The sequence below is a fragment of the Embiotoca jacksoni genome, unplaced genomic scaffold (genome assembly GCF_022577435.1).
Source record: "Embiotoca jacksoni isolate LCO1_2020_lvr unplaced genomic scaffold, fEmbJac1.0.p SCAF_76, whole genome shotgun sequence".
Classification (NCBI taxonomy): Eukaryota; Metazoa; Chordata; class Actinopteri; family Embiotocidae; genus Embiotoca; species Embiotoca jacksoni.
Window position 1 is genome coordinate 837,627 of NW_027185432.1, and position 16,840 is coordinate 854,466.

The following is a 16,840-nucleotide window of genomic DNA, read 5'->3' on the forward strand; positions in this document are numbered from 1 at the left end:
ATTGAGAGTCACTCAAAAAATCTATAAGATGGAGCCATTTCTTTTATTATTTTTTTTTAAATAGCTGGTTATATAAATATTATTCTGAGTACTATGTGATTCGCTGCTTCTGTTGTGTATATACCTCATTTACAAAGATGATATTTTATCCTGAGGGCAACGTGACTCTGCTCCCTACATCGATTTTGGAATTTCATGTCTATAAGTGGAGGTTTGAGCCTAGCGACCATGTTTGGGGTGTTTCCTCACACTCTCCAAACTCAGCTCATCTGCATCCCTCGCTGCAAGTGGAGAGTGCTGAGTGCAGTGTGGGGAGGCCAGATCCAAATCCAGGGCTTAGAGCTTGAAGGGGGAGGGGAAGGGGGAAGCGGGTAAGATTACACATCCATGGTTTCATCAGAGAAGAAGTTGTCAGAGGCTGTGTGCGTCCACTCTTCTCCGGAACAACAACAGGTGAGTGACAGGCATCATGCTGCACGGTTCAAACATGGAAATGTTGCAGAACTAAAAGTCTTGAATCTAAAACATTTCATATATTCACTTTATACAGTTTACTGAGATGTGTTTGCATTTTTTTTTTTTTTTTACATTTTTATTGCTGGAAAAAGTACAGTTTCCTTTACTTCTGGTCATAAAACTTTTTCATTGCTATTGTTTCATCAGATCGTTGTCATGATTAATGCATTATTTTCTTGTTATTACTTGATAACAGTTATTTCAATGCGGCGAGATCATTTGGAGTGAAACACAATTTATTAAAAAGAAATGACAGTAATAAGTTCGAAAACGGATCTTCTTTACTGAACTTCTGCATGAGCTTCGTTTCATGTTTCATAAATATTGATCCTTCAGACAACCAAAGATGTGGAAGTGTATCTATCTATCTATCTATCTATCTATCTATCTATCTATCTATCTATCTATCTATCTATCTATCTATCTATCTATCTATCTATCTATCTATCTATCTATCTATCTATCCATCTATCCATCTATCTATCTATCTATCTATATACGTGTGTATATGTATATAGATGTTCTAAGTTTAGTCACAATGAAAAAATACTCCTGGATGATGGTGGTGATGATGATGATGGTGATGTCATGATGACGATGATGATGATGACGATAACAATGATGATGATAATGATGTCGACGATGGTGATGATTATGACGATGATGATAATGATGGCGATGATGATAACGATAAAAATAATGATAATGATGGTGATAATGATAATGATGATAATGATAACGATGATGATGATGATAATAATAATAATGACGATGACGATAATAATGATAATGATGATGATGATGACGACGATGATAATGACGATAATGATGATAATAATGATGACGATGATGATGATGACTGTTCTCTTCATCCCTCCTGCTGGGTTTCAGACATGGTGCCAGACATGGAGCGGATCATTGAGAGCATCGTCCAGGGAAACCAGGACACCGTCCAGCTCCTACTGAGCAGCTACAATACCCAGGTCCCATACGGTTGCTATGACTACTACATCTGTCTGGCACTGGAAATATTCATTTTCGTAACCAGAGAAACAGTCTGCATGACATTTTCAGTGGCTGAATTAATTGGTTTGAAATGATGCTAAAGCAATGAGCATATCGCTCGTTCATCTGCACTGATGGAGCCTGTTGTCTGCACATTATAACATGTTGTCTGATGTCATGACTACGTCTCCTTCCTCTGCACTGTGTTCTGTTGTCATGACTACATCCCCCTCCTTCCTCTGCTCTGTGTTCTGATGTCATGACTACGTCTCCCTCCCTCCCGTGCTCTGTGTTCTGATGTCATGACTATGTCTCACTCTGTCCTCTGCGTGAAGGAGGACACTTGGGTTTTCTCTTTGGGTGTAACAGCCAGTGAATGATGTTGCAGCCAGAGGAGCTGTTTAACTGCTTTCTCTCAGGATGTACTGAAGTTAACCCTCGTTTGTGAGGTGGAGGATTTCTGGACAAATGATGGTTGCCCCTCTCTCTCTCTCTCTCTCTCTCTGTGTGTGTGTGTGTGCTCTTTTCGGTTGATTTTAGTCAACATTGGCAGAATTGTAACAGCCCACTGTCACTCCCTCTAGTCACTGAATATGTTCCAGTTCTATATTGAATACTCACTGTAAGCTGGTTTTGTAAATGTCAGTAGGAAATCAAAATTGAATATTGTAATACAATAATATTGTGTTATAAACACACACAAAAAAAACAGAGGTACTACTTGATTTCCTTCATATATTGTCTTTGTGAAATAGAAGTTGCCGATCGATTGACATGCGGATATTGTATCATAACCTTTTTGGTGCAAGTTGTAAAATATTTGATTTGTTTTCTTCCACTTTACTGAGTCGTGTATCTTCTTGTTTTTCCACAGTATGCAGATTGCTTCTTTTTCAACACTGAGGTGCAGGAGAGAAAAAAGGTCAGCATCTTTAATTATTGTGCTTTTTTTTTCTCAGCGCCCCCTTCACCTCAACCTATCGTACACCTTAACACAACACTTATTCGACATCTGACCTCATCTATTAAAATGTTTGAAAATACCAAACATTTACTGGCAGCATGTATATGACACAGGCCATATTTAAACTATTAAAAAAAAAAAAAAAAATGCTTATTAAGTTGCAGCAGTAAAAAAAAGAAACAACAACAAAAAAATTGTCAGTAAAATAAACAAAGACCTAAAGTAGTGTTAACACATTTCAATGAGATATTTCTGAAGATATTTCTGTGGTCCTTTAAAGGAAAAAAAAAAACTTTTCTGCATGCGCTAAACTTCGCGTGTCCTTTGCAAATGTTTAGTGACTTTATATTTAGGTTGGCCTCTCTGTAACTGTGGTACTGTTGGCAGAGTGATCAACAGGATGTGCTATATACAAGATTAACCCAATCTACAACTACAAAGAAGCAATCAACGTTTTGGAGAACTTTAATGTCGCTCAATGCTTACATTACTGAATACCAAATGCAAGTCCTATTTTGAGGCCCAGTAACCATCCAGTGTTTGAGCAGTGCACGTAAAAATACAGACTGGATGTTATTTTGACAGTTCATTTAGAAGGGGTGGCATGTTGAGATTGATACGTCATGATGAGGGAGGACATCAGTGGAAAATTATTCAGACGAGGAAGATGAGCTTCAATGGTCCCACCTCACAGGATGTTTAACAATAGGTTAGGTTAGGTAGTTACTTTATTAATCCCCGAGGGGAATTTTTTTTTCGCTACAGCAGCATACAGAAGCAATAAGATAATAATAGACTAATAGAAAAGCAATAAAATAGCAGTAAAAAATATTAAATATAAATATAAAATATAAAATGCACAGTATATACAGTATATACAGTACAGTATATATATATATATTATATACAAACAACCAAGAAACACAGTCAACAGTGTTATTGTTATGTGATGGATTTTGCCAGAGGTGAGTTATTATACAGTCTTATTGCGGTCGGCAGGAATTATCTCCTGTATCTGTCCTTGTGACAGCGGAGCTGGAGGAATCTTTTAGAGAAAGTGCTCTGCTGTCCCTGCAGCAGGTGGTGGAGAGTGTCTCAGTAGTAGCAATAGTGTCTCAGAATAACTCGTCTCTATCTCTGATGCTGTGGTTCTGCTGATGCCCCTCTCCTTCCCCCATCTTAATTGTTATCTTTCTGTAATGCTTTAATCTCAACACTGCTTTTAACGCATGCAATTCTGTCGCCGTTCGTGGACAAACTGGCTGCAGCAACGGCGGCTGGAAGAGGTAAATAAAGAGAGAGAGTGCTGACTGTGAGTTTACTGTGTATTACAGTAATCTGAAAGAGTGCTTAGAATGCTGAGTCACTGTGTGTGTGTGTGTGTGTGTGTGTGTGTGTGTGTGTGTGTGTGTGTGTGTGTGTGTGTGTGTGTGTGTGTGTGTCTACGTGTCTGTGTGTTTCAACACCGATGGTTAATCATGTGTAGATGTTCCAAAGCTGCTTGGAGCGTGTGGACTGCGTTGACCTTCATCCTGCAGACATGCTGAAACTACAAGAACTCTCCGTGCAGGAAAGCTTCTGTTCTCTCTGACAATCAATATTATCAAGAACATCAAGAGCATGTGCTCTACTGGGTTAGATTTGACATCCTCAGCCTTATCAGCGATTCTCCAGGAGGAGAATTCTAACCCTTCTTGCCACAGATGATAAAAGTCATCTCCTCCGCGTGGAGTAATCTCAGTGTTTTCTCGATAGTATGAGGGTGAGCGGCTTTTACAATATGAGCCAGTGTGAGAAAAGCTTCCCCAGCCTTTGAAATGGGAGATGCACGGTTCTCGATGGTCATTTTTTTGTTGTTAAAATGAAATTTTCTTTTCAAATGAAATCAAAAATCAGACGGCTTCATGCTGTCAGTGGTCAAAACGTCCGAACCCACACAACTCACGGAGGTCTTCACTACTCCTCTGGTCCCGGGAGGGTAAACTAAACTGAGCTGGCTGCCATGGAAACGTCTTTTCACTCTATTGTTAGACTGGCAGCAGCTCAACTCCAAAGTCCGACTCCTTTTCAGCATTTAAAGTTTCGTCGGAACTGTCAGGTTTAGCGTCGTCACTTGTAGCTTCATTTCCAAATCTCCTCTCATTCTGCTGCTCAAAGACTTCAAGTTAACGTTATCATTGTGCTGCGTTGGACGTGATGTAAGATCCCCATACACAGTGTAGGTCTGCGAGGTTCAGACCCAGTCTGGTTTTTGGATTTGGTTTCAGAGGTATTTAAGTGACGAACTAATTCAATTAATGTGGCCAGATTCCAGACAGGTGATGAGAATGAGACAGGCATAGATGATGATGATGATGATGATGATGATGATGATGATGATGATAATGATGATTATGTGTTGATGATGTTGATGATTGTGTTGATGCTGATGGTGTGTTGATGATGATGATGATGATGATGATGATTATGTGTTGATGATGATGATGATTGTGTGTTGATACTGATGATTGTGTTGATGCTGCTGCTGCTGATTTTGTGTTGATGATGATGATTGTGTTGATGCTGATTGTGTGTTGATTATGATGATGATTGTGTTGATGATGATGATTGTGTTGATGCTGATTGTGTGTTGATGATGATGATTGTGTGTTGATGATAATGATGATTATGTGTTGATGATGATGATTGTGTTGATGCTGATTGTGTGTTGATGATGATGATTGTGTGTTGATGATGATGCTGATTGTGTTGATGCTGATTGTGTGTTGATGATGATGATGATTGTGTTGACGCTGATGCTGATTGTGTGTTGATGCTGATTGTGTGTTGATGATGATGATGATGATTCTCCATCTTGGTCCAACAGTTCAGGAAGAACAAAGTGAGGGACGTTGCTCCTGATTCTGATTCTGATTCTGATTCTGACTTTGACCCAGATGATGACAAACCGGATCTTCTTCTCAGAGAGGTAGGCCAGTGATTGAATCGGTCTCTGGATGTGAGGTTGAGTGTGAGGGTGTGTGTCTGTCTGTATGTGTGTGTGTGTGTGTGCAGAAATGTCAGAAGCACCAGGTTTTTGCAGAAGTTGTCAGTATATCCCACATATCTCATACATCTCGTATAGCTCATATATGTCTTATATCTCATATCTCTTCTATCTCATATATCAAATATTTCTTATATCTCAAATATCTCGTATATCTCATATATTTTGTGTAGCTCGTATATCTCATATTTTGTATAGCTCATATATTTTGTATCTCACATAGCTCATATATCTTGCATCGCATATATCTCATATCTAATACATCTTATATATCTCTTATCTCATACATCTCATATCTTTTGTATCTTATCGCTTATCAGATGTGATAAGTTTGACTTCTCAGCTGTGTCTTGTTGTCGAGTGACTCCTCAGTTAAACGTCTACTGCCTGTATGCTCGTAGTTTCTTTCATTCTTTTCCTCTTCCAATGATGCTTCTCAACCTTCATCGATGTAACTTCTCCGTCTCCACTAAATATTTCTCAGCATCTGGCCGCCGCCCTGCTGTCCTTCATCGGCAGTCAGCTGCAGCCAGCCGTTTTAAGGGTTTGCCTACATACTCTGCGTATCCTGTCCCGTGACCGGAGGGCCCTGGGGCCCTTGGTGAATGACAGCGCCCTTCTCACCTTCGCACACCTGGGAGGCATCACATTACCGCAGGGATGTCCACTGCAAGAAAAGACAACAGACGCAGAAGACGAGTCAGCCCGAACACACGGTCAGATCGGCGGAGGAGAGGCGAGCAGCCACGATGAAGCCGCCGTCGCTGACGCTCAACCGGCGTCCGTCAGCTCGGCCATTTCCTTTTCTATATCTGTGGGCGTGGCTGGTGCCGCCGCCACAAACAGCTCACCGTATCACAGCCCCAAGCCGAGAGGGGATGGAGGTCAGGTGGTGCTCGCCTGTGGAAAGAAAGACAACCGGGAGGAGAACAGCGAGGAGGAGGAGCAGGAGGAGGACGGGGAGGCGTGTAGGAAGGAGGCTATGAAAGTCTTGTGTAACATCATCTATAACAGCCCTCGGGCCCAGGAGAGGGCCAGCGCACTCAGGTGACACCCTCTTAAAATGCGTCCATTTAGCCAGACAATTCTAACAATGAGGATTAAACTTCAGTCGTTATTAAAATCATTAATACCCGAGACATCGGTGAAGCTACATAACACGAAGACAAGTCGTTGGCAAGCACCATCAAAATTGTGTTCCAATAGCTGAATAAAAGTTCGATGCAGTTCCAGTTTGGCAAAATATCTGACGCTCATAAGATTTATAATAATAGTATCTAAGAACTTTAGAATAGAAAACCAAACAAACAAATGGTATCAGTGAGTTTTACAGGATGTGAAGACTACAACTTTTTTAAAACATCACCAATCAACCAATCAACTTCACAGACTTTTCCTTTTCATGGATGCTGCTTGAGTCTGATTACATGATCTTATCTGCTGTGAACTGAGATGAATTGTTTGAACAATAATTCCACCAAATTGCATGCATTGGAACTATTCCTTTATTTATTCATTATATTAAGTATGAGCTGTTTCTATAACACAAAAAAGGTGATTTTTGAATGGTGCTCACCAGCTGCTGATCAACCTCACTTTTTTTTTTTTCCCCCCCTGTTTCCATGGAAGGCTTCTTCAAGGTTTGTGGGAGAGTCTGAAGCGTGGCATCTGGAGTGAGGAGCCGCCCACTGACCACTTTTACAAGCTGAGACTTCTCTTCCTACTGACAGCCCTGAGGCCTGAGCTCCGGCTGCAGCTGCAACAGGTACACGCTTTCAAATCTGAGAAAGACCGGAGTGGATTCAATTATGTTTTTGAAATGTTTTCTTGAGAAAACAAAATCATAATTTTGTGATCCTGAAAAACCAAACATACACTGTGATCCCAACATTTCTCAAACTTCCTTCACCGAATGATTTGACATCTCTTCAGCTTCTCTCTGCAGCTCTTCCAAGAACAGGCTGCTTTGTGTCTGTGTCTTTCAGGTGCATTGATATCAATCAATGTATTACTTATGTACATACATTCACACATATATATATAGAGAGTTGTTCTGCTGCTGGTCATAGAATACTAAGACATTATCATTATTACCGCTTTACAATCTCAGTGAAAGTTTACTAATTATTCCTCATTAAAACCTACTAAGCGTGCACAATACGCGCACCTAATGTAATTGTAGTCAGACAATAACTTCAATAAATTATGTAGTAATAGTTCTATGATCAGGATATGAAATTGGAATAATAACACCACCTGTGCACTCATCATATCACACAAACATGTCAGTTTTCACTCTAATCAGTGTACAGTGCTGCTTTAAAATCAGAAACATTATGAATTTCCCTATCTGTGTCAAAAATCAGCACTTTACATCGTCTTCAGAGCTCAGCGTTGTTTCCCCCCCCCATCAGGAGCGAGGCGTGTCGGTGCTGACCAAAGGCCTGGAGCAGAGCCTGGCGGTGAGGTGGGGGGAGGGGCACGAGGTGCTCACCGACAGAACGGCCCCTCCCATCTCAAGGGAGGCGTCGCAGGATGTCATCGAGATCCTCAAGACTCTCTTCAATATCGCTCACAGGTTATACAGGCAGGAGCCGGACGAGGTGAAGATGCACAAATTTAACTTGCTCACAACTCAAGAAGCCACACATTTTATCTAAATGTTGATTAAGCTGCATGTTTGGCCCGTCATCGGGTACTGTTGGATCCAAGAGCTTCAGCTGATCCAAGCAGCTGCTGAAACTCGGTTAACACCTTCACACTGCAGGTTGCTGTGGTCACATATTGTAGTAAAAAGCAGTCAGAGATGTGCAATTTGTGTTATCATGGGGCCCAATGGGAGCATTTGTTGATCCGTTGACAGGCTGCTGATACTCCAGAGCTGGTTGGGGCCAAAGATTCTCACAAACGTCAGTCAGATGAAACATCGATGAGTCAGGCAGATGAGACAAACATAACTCAACTAGAAGCTCCCTCCGGTCTGCACTCTCTCTGCTGTAGTGGACACTTGAAGGAAATTTTGTTTTATAGATTTGACAAACATCAAAGTTCTGTCAACCTGTCGGCTTCAACTGTCGCTCACAGCTTCACTTCTCCGTGAATACAGTCCGGCCCGTATCAGAGTTAGCTCAGCCACTCTGAAGGGAGGACCAATCAGAGACCAGCGTCGGTGGTTAACCATGTTTGTCCCGCCCCTCCTTCGCTGCGATTGGACGGCCTGTGACAGTTGACGAGCGCAACGTTAATATTTTTTAACTCTCGCTGACTGGAATAAAACACTGAACTCTGAGCTCCTCGTTAAGCTGCTGGAGTTCATTTAACAAATATTTTGTACTCAGTAAAAACCCGGTAGGTAGTTGTAGCGGTGGCAGAGTGTTAGCCAGTTTTAGTTCATGCTGATTGGTTAAAATGAACCCGAGGTCTACGCCCAGTAGGATGGAACGACTTTAGATGATCCTCTATGGAGGGCCAGACCAGATATTCAGAGTTTAAGTCCCATCATGAAAACAAGGTCCAGTTCACACCAGGTTAGGTTCTGTCCGGTGATTGGGTTAAAAAAAAGTTAAATATACTTTACAATATTCCAGAGCAGATTAAAACTAATCCAGTCATCCTCACTTATTGTTATTCTTTACTGTACTTTGTCTTCCTGGACATTAATATATCACACAATCAGGACTCGTTTGCTTCTTACATAAAAATAAAGAAAGTGGTTCTGCTCACTAAATCCATAATCCGTCCATCTACTCATTCATTCACCACTGTGTGTTTGGGTTCTGGTAACAACATCAGTTGACAAAGAAAGTAGGCGAAACATTCTTCTCCCAACACCACATCCTCCAGCTCTCACTGGGGCATCTGAAGGCCAGAGTGGGTATGAAGTCTCTCCAGCATGTTCTGGTTCTGACACGTGGTCATGAATGGAATATTTCCACTGGAAGGTTGTTTGGAGAGACATTCAAATCAGATATGTTGAACCATCCAACTGACTCCTCCACTCCTCAGTAAGAGCGAGCCGGTCTGATAGATGTGATGTTAGATACGCAGCCACAAGCTTTCTAAAGGAAGGGAGAGCGGTGCGTTCACCATCTGCTCTTTGTTTTTAAAAATGGTAAACCCGCCATCCTGGTTATCAAGTCAGCCCGCATGTTTCCACGTCTGTGTGCATATTCACATAAAAGTGACAAAGTCTTCTGGCAGCAGAAACCTGTGATTTCCCATTTGTGTTTTTTTTTTTCAGGAGGATGCTGCCCTGTATCGCCACCTAGCGGCGGTGCTCCGCCACTGCCTGCTGTTGCCATGTGATGGGGAAGACACGTTGGATGAACTCCAAGGGTAAGACATGCTGTTTTAAAATTGAACACATCACTACATTTATTATACAAAATAAATGGAATATTGGACTCGATGTGATTTATAATTTTTTTTCCTATGAAGTGTAACTGTTACTAAACTATCTATCTATAAATAGACAAGGAGATCAATGTTGTCATGTCAGGATGAAGCGGGTTTATGAATGGATGTTATTATGTATAGATAATGTTCTTAATATTAATGTTAAAAAAAGTTTTGACTTCTTTCCACAGACATACAGTAAACATCCTGTCAGCACTGCCGCTGACATGTCTGGACGTCCTGCTGTCTGTCCATGTGGACAAGGCATCCTATAAGTGCGAGGGAGTCAACATGGACTGTGTCCACACATTGCTGCTGTTTATGGACAGACGCCTGAACAGGGCAAGTTATCTGTCCTCAAAAATCACAATCTAGCAATCCAAATATTTTTGTAAAATCAATCACTCCCTGCAATACTTGCCGGAGCTTGCGATTCTCCAAAATTCAAGCAATTTCTCCACAACAGTACTTAATAGGAGCTCTGCTGAAGACTTTGCAGCACAAAGAAAGCCTTTACAAACAAAACTTGCTGCATCAGCAAAGGATTCATGGATGACTGAAAAAAGAAGGGGCAAAACTGAAAGTGAAACTGAAATTTGGTTTTATGTGTCACAACCTGGTTCAAGGCCGCAGAAAAGGAGAGACCACATGAGTTGTAACTAAAAAAAAAATTACAAAAATTAAGTTACTATTTGCAAAACTAAAAGTGAAATAAACTTAAGGGCAAATGAAACAAAGAGAGAGAGAAGAACTGCCACCACCTTATATTGTGGAGACAGAGCAGGTGAGCTTCCATGGTGGCCTGACTCCGCCCACCAGACTCCTCTTTAAGTTATGAAAACAAAATAGATGAGAACTATAATATTTTCAGACATTTAAATAATGTGCAGTGTGTTTATCACGATCACGTACAGTGGAACTCCGCTTGATAGTTTGGCCAATTCCGCAATTTTACAGTGAAAAAAAAAATCACATAAAAGTATTCAATGAGAGTCAAAGTGTCAGTGTTACCTCACCAAACATGTTCGGCCATTTCTCAAGAATTCATATAATTATGACAAAATTTCACATAAATATATAAAAGGATACAATAATGAATTGATGACATCAACATCTTCTTTAAAAACATTTTTTAATGGCAATTATCTTTGGGACAGAAGGGGAGATTGTGACCACAGTGATTATATAGATGACTGTTGGGTTGAAGATGTTTGGCAGGTTTTCATCATTCAGAATGTGCGCCATCCATATTATAAGTATGGTCTAATTTCAAAATCTGATCAAAATCAGCTTTATTGGCCAAGCATCTAAACACATAAAAATTCCTTGTAAATCTTCACTGCATACTTAAATATTATTTTAGTCTGGACATTCAAGGAATTAAACTGCAACCTGACTGGTTGGTGAAGGATTACAGTCACAAGGATTATTAGTATATTAGTAATATATGTTATTAGTATTTCCAGTTTGGTTAATTGTCTGCAGGTCTGTTTTCAGAATAGAATTTCAGCTTTGGACAAAAAGTGATGAAGCCACAGGGAAACATTGTGATATTTATTAGATAACTGCTGTTCATGCAACAACATCTATTGGGAAATCTCTGTTTGCTGCACATTAGACAAATTGAATATGGATCCTGACTTGGTCCTTGATCTCAATGAAAAAGGAGAAACAGGATTTCTGATATAAAGGATGCTTGTCAGTGCTCACCTTATCATACCAGTTTCCCGTGCATACATGTGTTTTGTATTGACAAATAGATTTGGTAATTATTGGCTGGCCATTCAGCACAGACTGAAAGAGACATCAGAGTAGACAGCGATGGTGATGGGTTGGGCCAAAAACCAAATCTTCCTCACAAAAAACACATGTAATGACTTTGAACGTTGCCATCCAGATGTGGCATTCTCCCACTGATACATGTGAAACTGCTTTATGTATACAGGGTCAGACGCTGAAGGAGAAACTGACCCCCGTACTAAATCTACTGACGGAGAGCTCTCGGGTACACAGGGAGACGCGTCACTACTTACGGCAAAAGGTAAGGTATTTATGAGATTTTACTTTGGTAAGAGTGCACTGAACATTTTGAGTATAATCACTGATAATCATTGCACAAGGAAATTATTCTCTTCACTCATTAGAAGTGCGCTTCTGTTCACAGGAGTTTAATACTGCTAACCGTCTTGAAATGACCATTCATTGGCTGAAAAATCTTCTCCTGTAAATTTGACCCCTGTTGTTTAGACGCAGCGTACCTGAACATCCACCTCTCTGAGACTCCATTCCTCAGTTTGTTATATCTATTATCTGGATGCTAATTTGCTGGAGAAACTTTTTAAGCCACAACGATTTTCAAGGCCAACCAGATGCCCTTTATTTTCTTTAAATGGAACCCAAACAGTCAAATACTCTGACTTTACACTTTGAGATATAAAGCAGGTTGGAAGATGCAGATTCAGCCAGAATATTAAAGTATATAGTGAATAACATATTACCTCTCTGGAACATAATGAATAAACAACTTTGAGTTAGTACCTATAACAAGGGTTAACCTTGGTGCTCTGTACAGTCACCACTTACAGCTTATTTTCTTTATATATCTTTTTCATTAAGTGTTTAGTCTGGTTCATGAAAATAAAACATTTTTGAGGACAGCCAGTTGCCAAGTAAATAGCAGAAGATGGTTTATTTTTATTGACCTCAAGGTTATAGGCCCAGCACGCTTCCACTGCACCACTTTACTGTCACTCCTACCAGAAACAATGGTTGAAGGGTCCAGTGGCTCCTCCTCCAGGACTCATGTGGCTCTTCCTGGAGGAATCATGTAGCTCCTCCTCCAGGATTGACATGGCTCCTCCTCCAGGATTCATGTGGCTCCTCCTCCAGGATTCACACTGGTGTTTGTTAATTAAGGAAACCATCAGATTAGAGTGTTTCTTGTCAGGTGACTTTTGCATTGGAGATGCTATCATTGACCTTATTGACCCCCTTATTTGTTTACCAGATTTTACCTCCACTGAGGGACGTTGCCATCCGACCCGAGCAGGACAACACACTGAGGGGCCAACTCGTCCGCCTGATGACGCACGTTGACACGGACGTGAAAGATTGTGCTGCTGAGCTGCTGTTTGTGCTCTGTAAAGAAAATGGTAATGCCACCAGACGAAGTTACTACCACAGCAAAAACCCTGTGAAGCTACTTTTTTTTTATTTTTTATTTAAAACTTGTTTGGATGCTTTTGATAAGTGAAAACTCCCTTTCGAAACATTTACTTTTGAGTCCTACTGAGGAGAGGCTGTCATGTTTACGTGCCTTTTCCCAATGAATTCTTAAAGGCCTGACTGGTGGAACGCTGTGTTTGAGGTGATTTATTGCAAACATGTCACCAATAAAAAGCACAAAGACTCGCACTAACCATGACTGTTTTCAGGCTTCAGCTCTGATTTTAAAGATTGTTTTGAGAAAACCTGGTAATATCTAATATATAATCTGTATATATATGATCTATGCTTCTCAGTTTAATGGGATTAGGATGGAGGAAAGTAAAAGTGCAACTCTGTCCAACATTTACAGTCCTCCTTGGCTTTCTTCTCTGATTAGTCACGCCGCAGGTGAATGTGTATTCGGCCTCTCCAAGGGGACTGTGGTGGATGTGACCGAGTCCATAGCAGAATTTTAGAGCTGTGAGATTTCAGATTGAAATCTTTTAAATACAATGGAATCACTATCACACACAAAAACACGAATTAGCTTTCATAAATATGCCTCAAGAGATTAACTGGACACCTCTGAATGACTTCACATGTGAAGAGAGCTTACAGTAAAGTTTGCATCTCATGTCCCTTCACAGTCCGCCGGTTTGTCAAATATACGGGTTACGGCAATGCTGCTGGACTGCTGGCAGCTCGGGGACTACTGAATGGTCGAAGGAACTCCGTTGAAGGCCACTACGCCTCCCAGTACTCCAGCGACTCTGACTCGGACACGGAGGAGTATCGTGAGGCCAAAGCAAGGATTAACCTGGTGACTGGCCGGGTGGAGGCAGAGCAGCCGGATCCAATGGAGGGCATGACAGAGGAAGAGAAGGAGGCAGAAGCCTGTCGCCTCATCGGCATGATCAACAGACTATCGCAGTGAGTGTGGTTATATGATAATGCAGATCAAATACTCTAAACCTGTAACCGTCTTTCAGGCTTTACCTTAAAAATCTGTGTCACTTCTACTTTTCCGACAGATTGTCAGAATCGGAATGCAATTGACGTTAGTTGAATGAAATTGATAAACAATCCAAATAGGTGTAACACAAGGACAATGGAAAAACAAAATAGAAATGGGATGGTAACGTTTGTGGCAGTTGGGATAAAAATTAAAGTAATTGGTAAATACTAAATGAAATATGAATAACTGACAAGTTGAATGTTTTCAAAAGTAAAGCTGATTTGGTTAAAAGGCTTTTTTCACATTCACATATTCAAATACCAAAATACCAGTTCAGTTTTGAATAGGCACCTGCCAATTTTGCAGAATTTCTTGCTTAGAGACCTGAACCTTGGACCTACTGCTTCCCAACCAACAGCCTCACTGACTGCACAACAGTGAAACGAGAGCGAAAAATCTCTTTTAGAGGATAAAGTTTGTGGTAGTTGAAACAGAAATCCAAGAACTTGATGAATACTAAATTAATTTTGAATGACCTACAAGCATAAAAGGTAACAAAAAAGTTGATGTCTTCAAAAGTAAAATAAAAAATAAAGCTGATTTGGTTAAAAGGCTTCTTCACATATTCAAATATCTAAATACCAGTTAATTTTCAATGAATACACTTGACAGAGTTCTGTGGTGTGAAGACTGATGGATATCTTCCTTTTTGTCTCGTACCCAGAGACCAAATCATTCAGCCGATGGGTGTGACTGCTCAGGGCAGACTGGCTCCATTTTGGGGCCAAATGAGGAGTTACACGTTGGATGAAGAGGAAGATGAAGACGAAGAGGAGGATCTGAATGTGATGCCAGAGGGGAGGAAAGACAACCAGATGAAATAGAATGATGTAAACAGGCAGCAGTACACCGACAGGACGGAGACACAGACAGTGATCTTTTTTTACTTCATTGTTTATAGTGCAGATTTCACTGACTGCTATATCCATACCGAGACGCTGTTAGAGCAGATTCTACATCATAACAGCTGCATTTAGAGATCTGTTGTTTTAAATGGCCATCCTACACCAAAAGTTCACATCACTTCAGATTTGAATCCATTTTTGCACTGACATTTGGGACATCAGCTAACTGCTGCACCAACTTTGAAAGACAGTAAAAGAAATGGCTTTGCGTGATATTTAGAAGAATAATGCTCAAAGAATATATAAAAGGAGAATCCAATAAGACACGTGTGTGAAGGTGTTTGAGTGGGAATGTGAGAACGGGGAAAGACAGAAATTTTAACATACTGTACATTTTTTTCAGTGTGCTGCATCTATGTTGTTTATCTTATTTTTGTAGTAAAGGTTTTGAGCACCATTGCAGAAAATACATTAGGAGGAAGCTGTTTATGTATAAATGAATGTGTGCCCACAGTAAACTATGCTGTAAACTTGTAGATTTTTTTTTTTTCTCATGCTAAGACACAAATTAAATTTTCTCAAATTCAGTATGGCAATTTATCCTATTCTACTTCATATATCAATTGTTTGAGGTGTAAAAAAAGTTCACTTTTCTGTATTTATCAATAATCGTATATTTGGATCTCTTAAAACAATAGGTTGACGAGGTGATTGACAATAATTGGACATGGTTAAAGTTCAAATGAACAGAAAATGGTAGAGAGGAAACATGATTGTCTGTTGGACATGTTGGACCATTAACTTATACCAATGAGTTGGGTTTAAGGATTAAAAAGGACATTTTGACAGACATGCAGGTATAACCTGGCTTATTTCCTAGATACCGCTAAGCGGCAGAAAGACGACTGATAATAATCAACCATGCCCACGACATAAGTGTGTGTGTGTGTGTGTAAACTGTGGAGAGATGCCCACAGAGAAGAGGTACAGTCCTTTGCAGCAGCTGACTGCCATCACAACAGACTGACCAACCGAGTCAACCAGCTGGTCCTAAGAACAAGCCTAAAAGAAAAGGGGGGCCCACAAGACAGTGGAAGACTGGCTGCTACAATTGTGGGAAAGAAAGTCAGTGGGCATGTGAATGCAGGGCTTGTCTGGGTAGACATTACAACCCGTCCATGACAGTCAACACTACACACAGTATCAGTGCAACCACACACACAGGGCTATGATCAACTAGCTCCCTTCCTCCCCAACCACAACAGGCAGCCTGCATCGCAGACTCATCAAGCCCAGGGAGGCCATGGAGAAAAAGGATCAGAACAGCCTAAGTTACAAGCAGCAACAATTTGGCTTTCCAAAAGTCCCTTTAGAGGATCCTCTGATACCAGCTGAAGTTAATGGTGCTACAGTTGAAATTTTAGTTGATAGTGGAGCAACTATTTCTGCAGTAAAAGCTAACGAACAGGTGTTCTTCTAACTTTGTCACCACAGTAGAAGTTTCAGGGGTTTCAATGGGAAAATCCACTGTCCAGAAAATCCAGTGTACATGATGAAAGCTCAGATGTACAGCATGCATTCCTCATTTCTAACAACAGCCCTATCAATCTCGTGGAGAGATTTGCTGTGCAAGTTGCAGGCTACTATTCACTGCACCCCTGATGGTCTATTTTTAACAATCCCCGACCACAGGGCACCCAAATATTGCAATCTGCTGTTGACTGTTGGTATTGTTGGACACTGCCTAATTTCAACATGGAATCTTTCTTTCATGTTTCAAATATTCAGAAAATAGCTAAATCATCACCAGTATGTGCAACATTGATGTCTGCTATGAGACCTGTTTT

The 16,840-nt window shown here is 40.6% G+C and overlaps 1 protein-coding gene across 1 annotated transcript; it reads left to right on the top strand.

The window, feature by feature from the left end:
• Positions 1 to 1,409: 1,409 nt before the first annotated feature.
• LOC138215481 (synembryn-A) lies at positions 1,410 to 15,574 on the top strand. The gene is made up of 13 exons (XM_069177668.1): positions 1,410 to 1,499; positions 2,396 to 2,443; positions 3,754 to 3,771; positions 5,352 to 5,453; positions 6,016 to 6,578; positions 7,161 to 7,296; positions 7,946 to 8,134; positions 9,772 to 9,866; positions 10,118 to 10,268; positions 11,872 to 11,967; positions 12,934 to 13,078; positions 13,781 to 14,063; positions 14,813 to 15,574. The coding sequence occupies exons 1-13, from the start codon at positions 1,410 to 1,412 to the stop codon at positions 14,970 to 14,972; spliced, it is 2,076 nt and encodes a 691-aa protein (XP_069033769.1). The 3' UTR covers positions 14,973 to 15,574.
• The last annotated feature ends 1,266 nt before the right edge of the window (positions 15,575 to 16,840 follow it).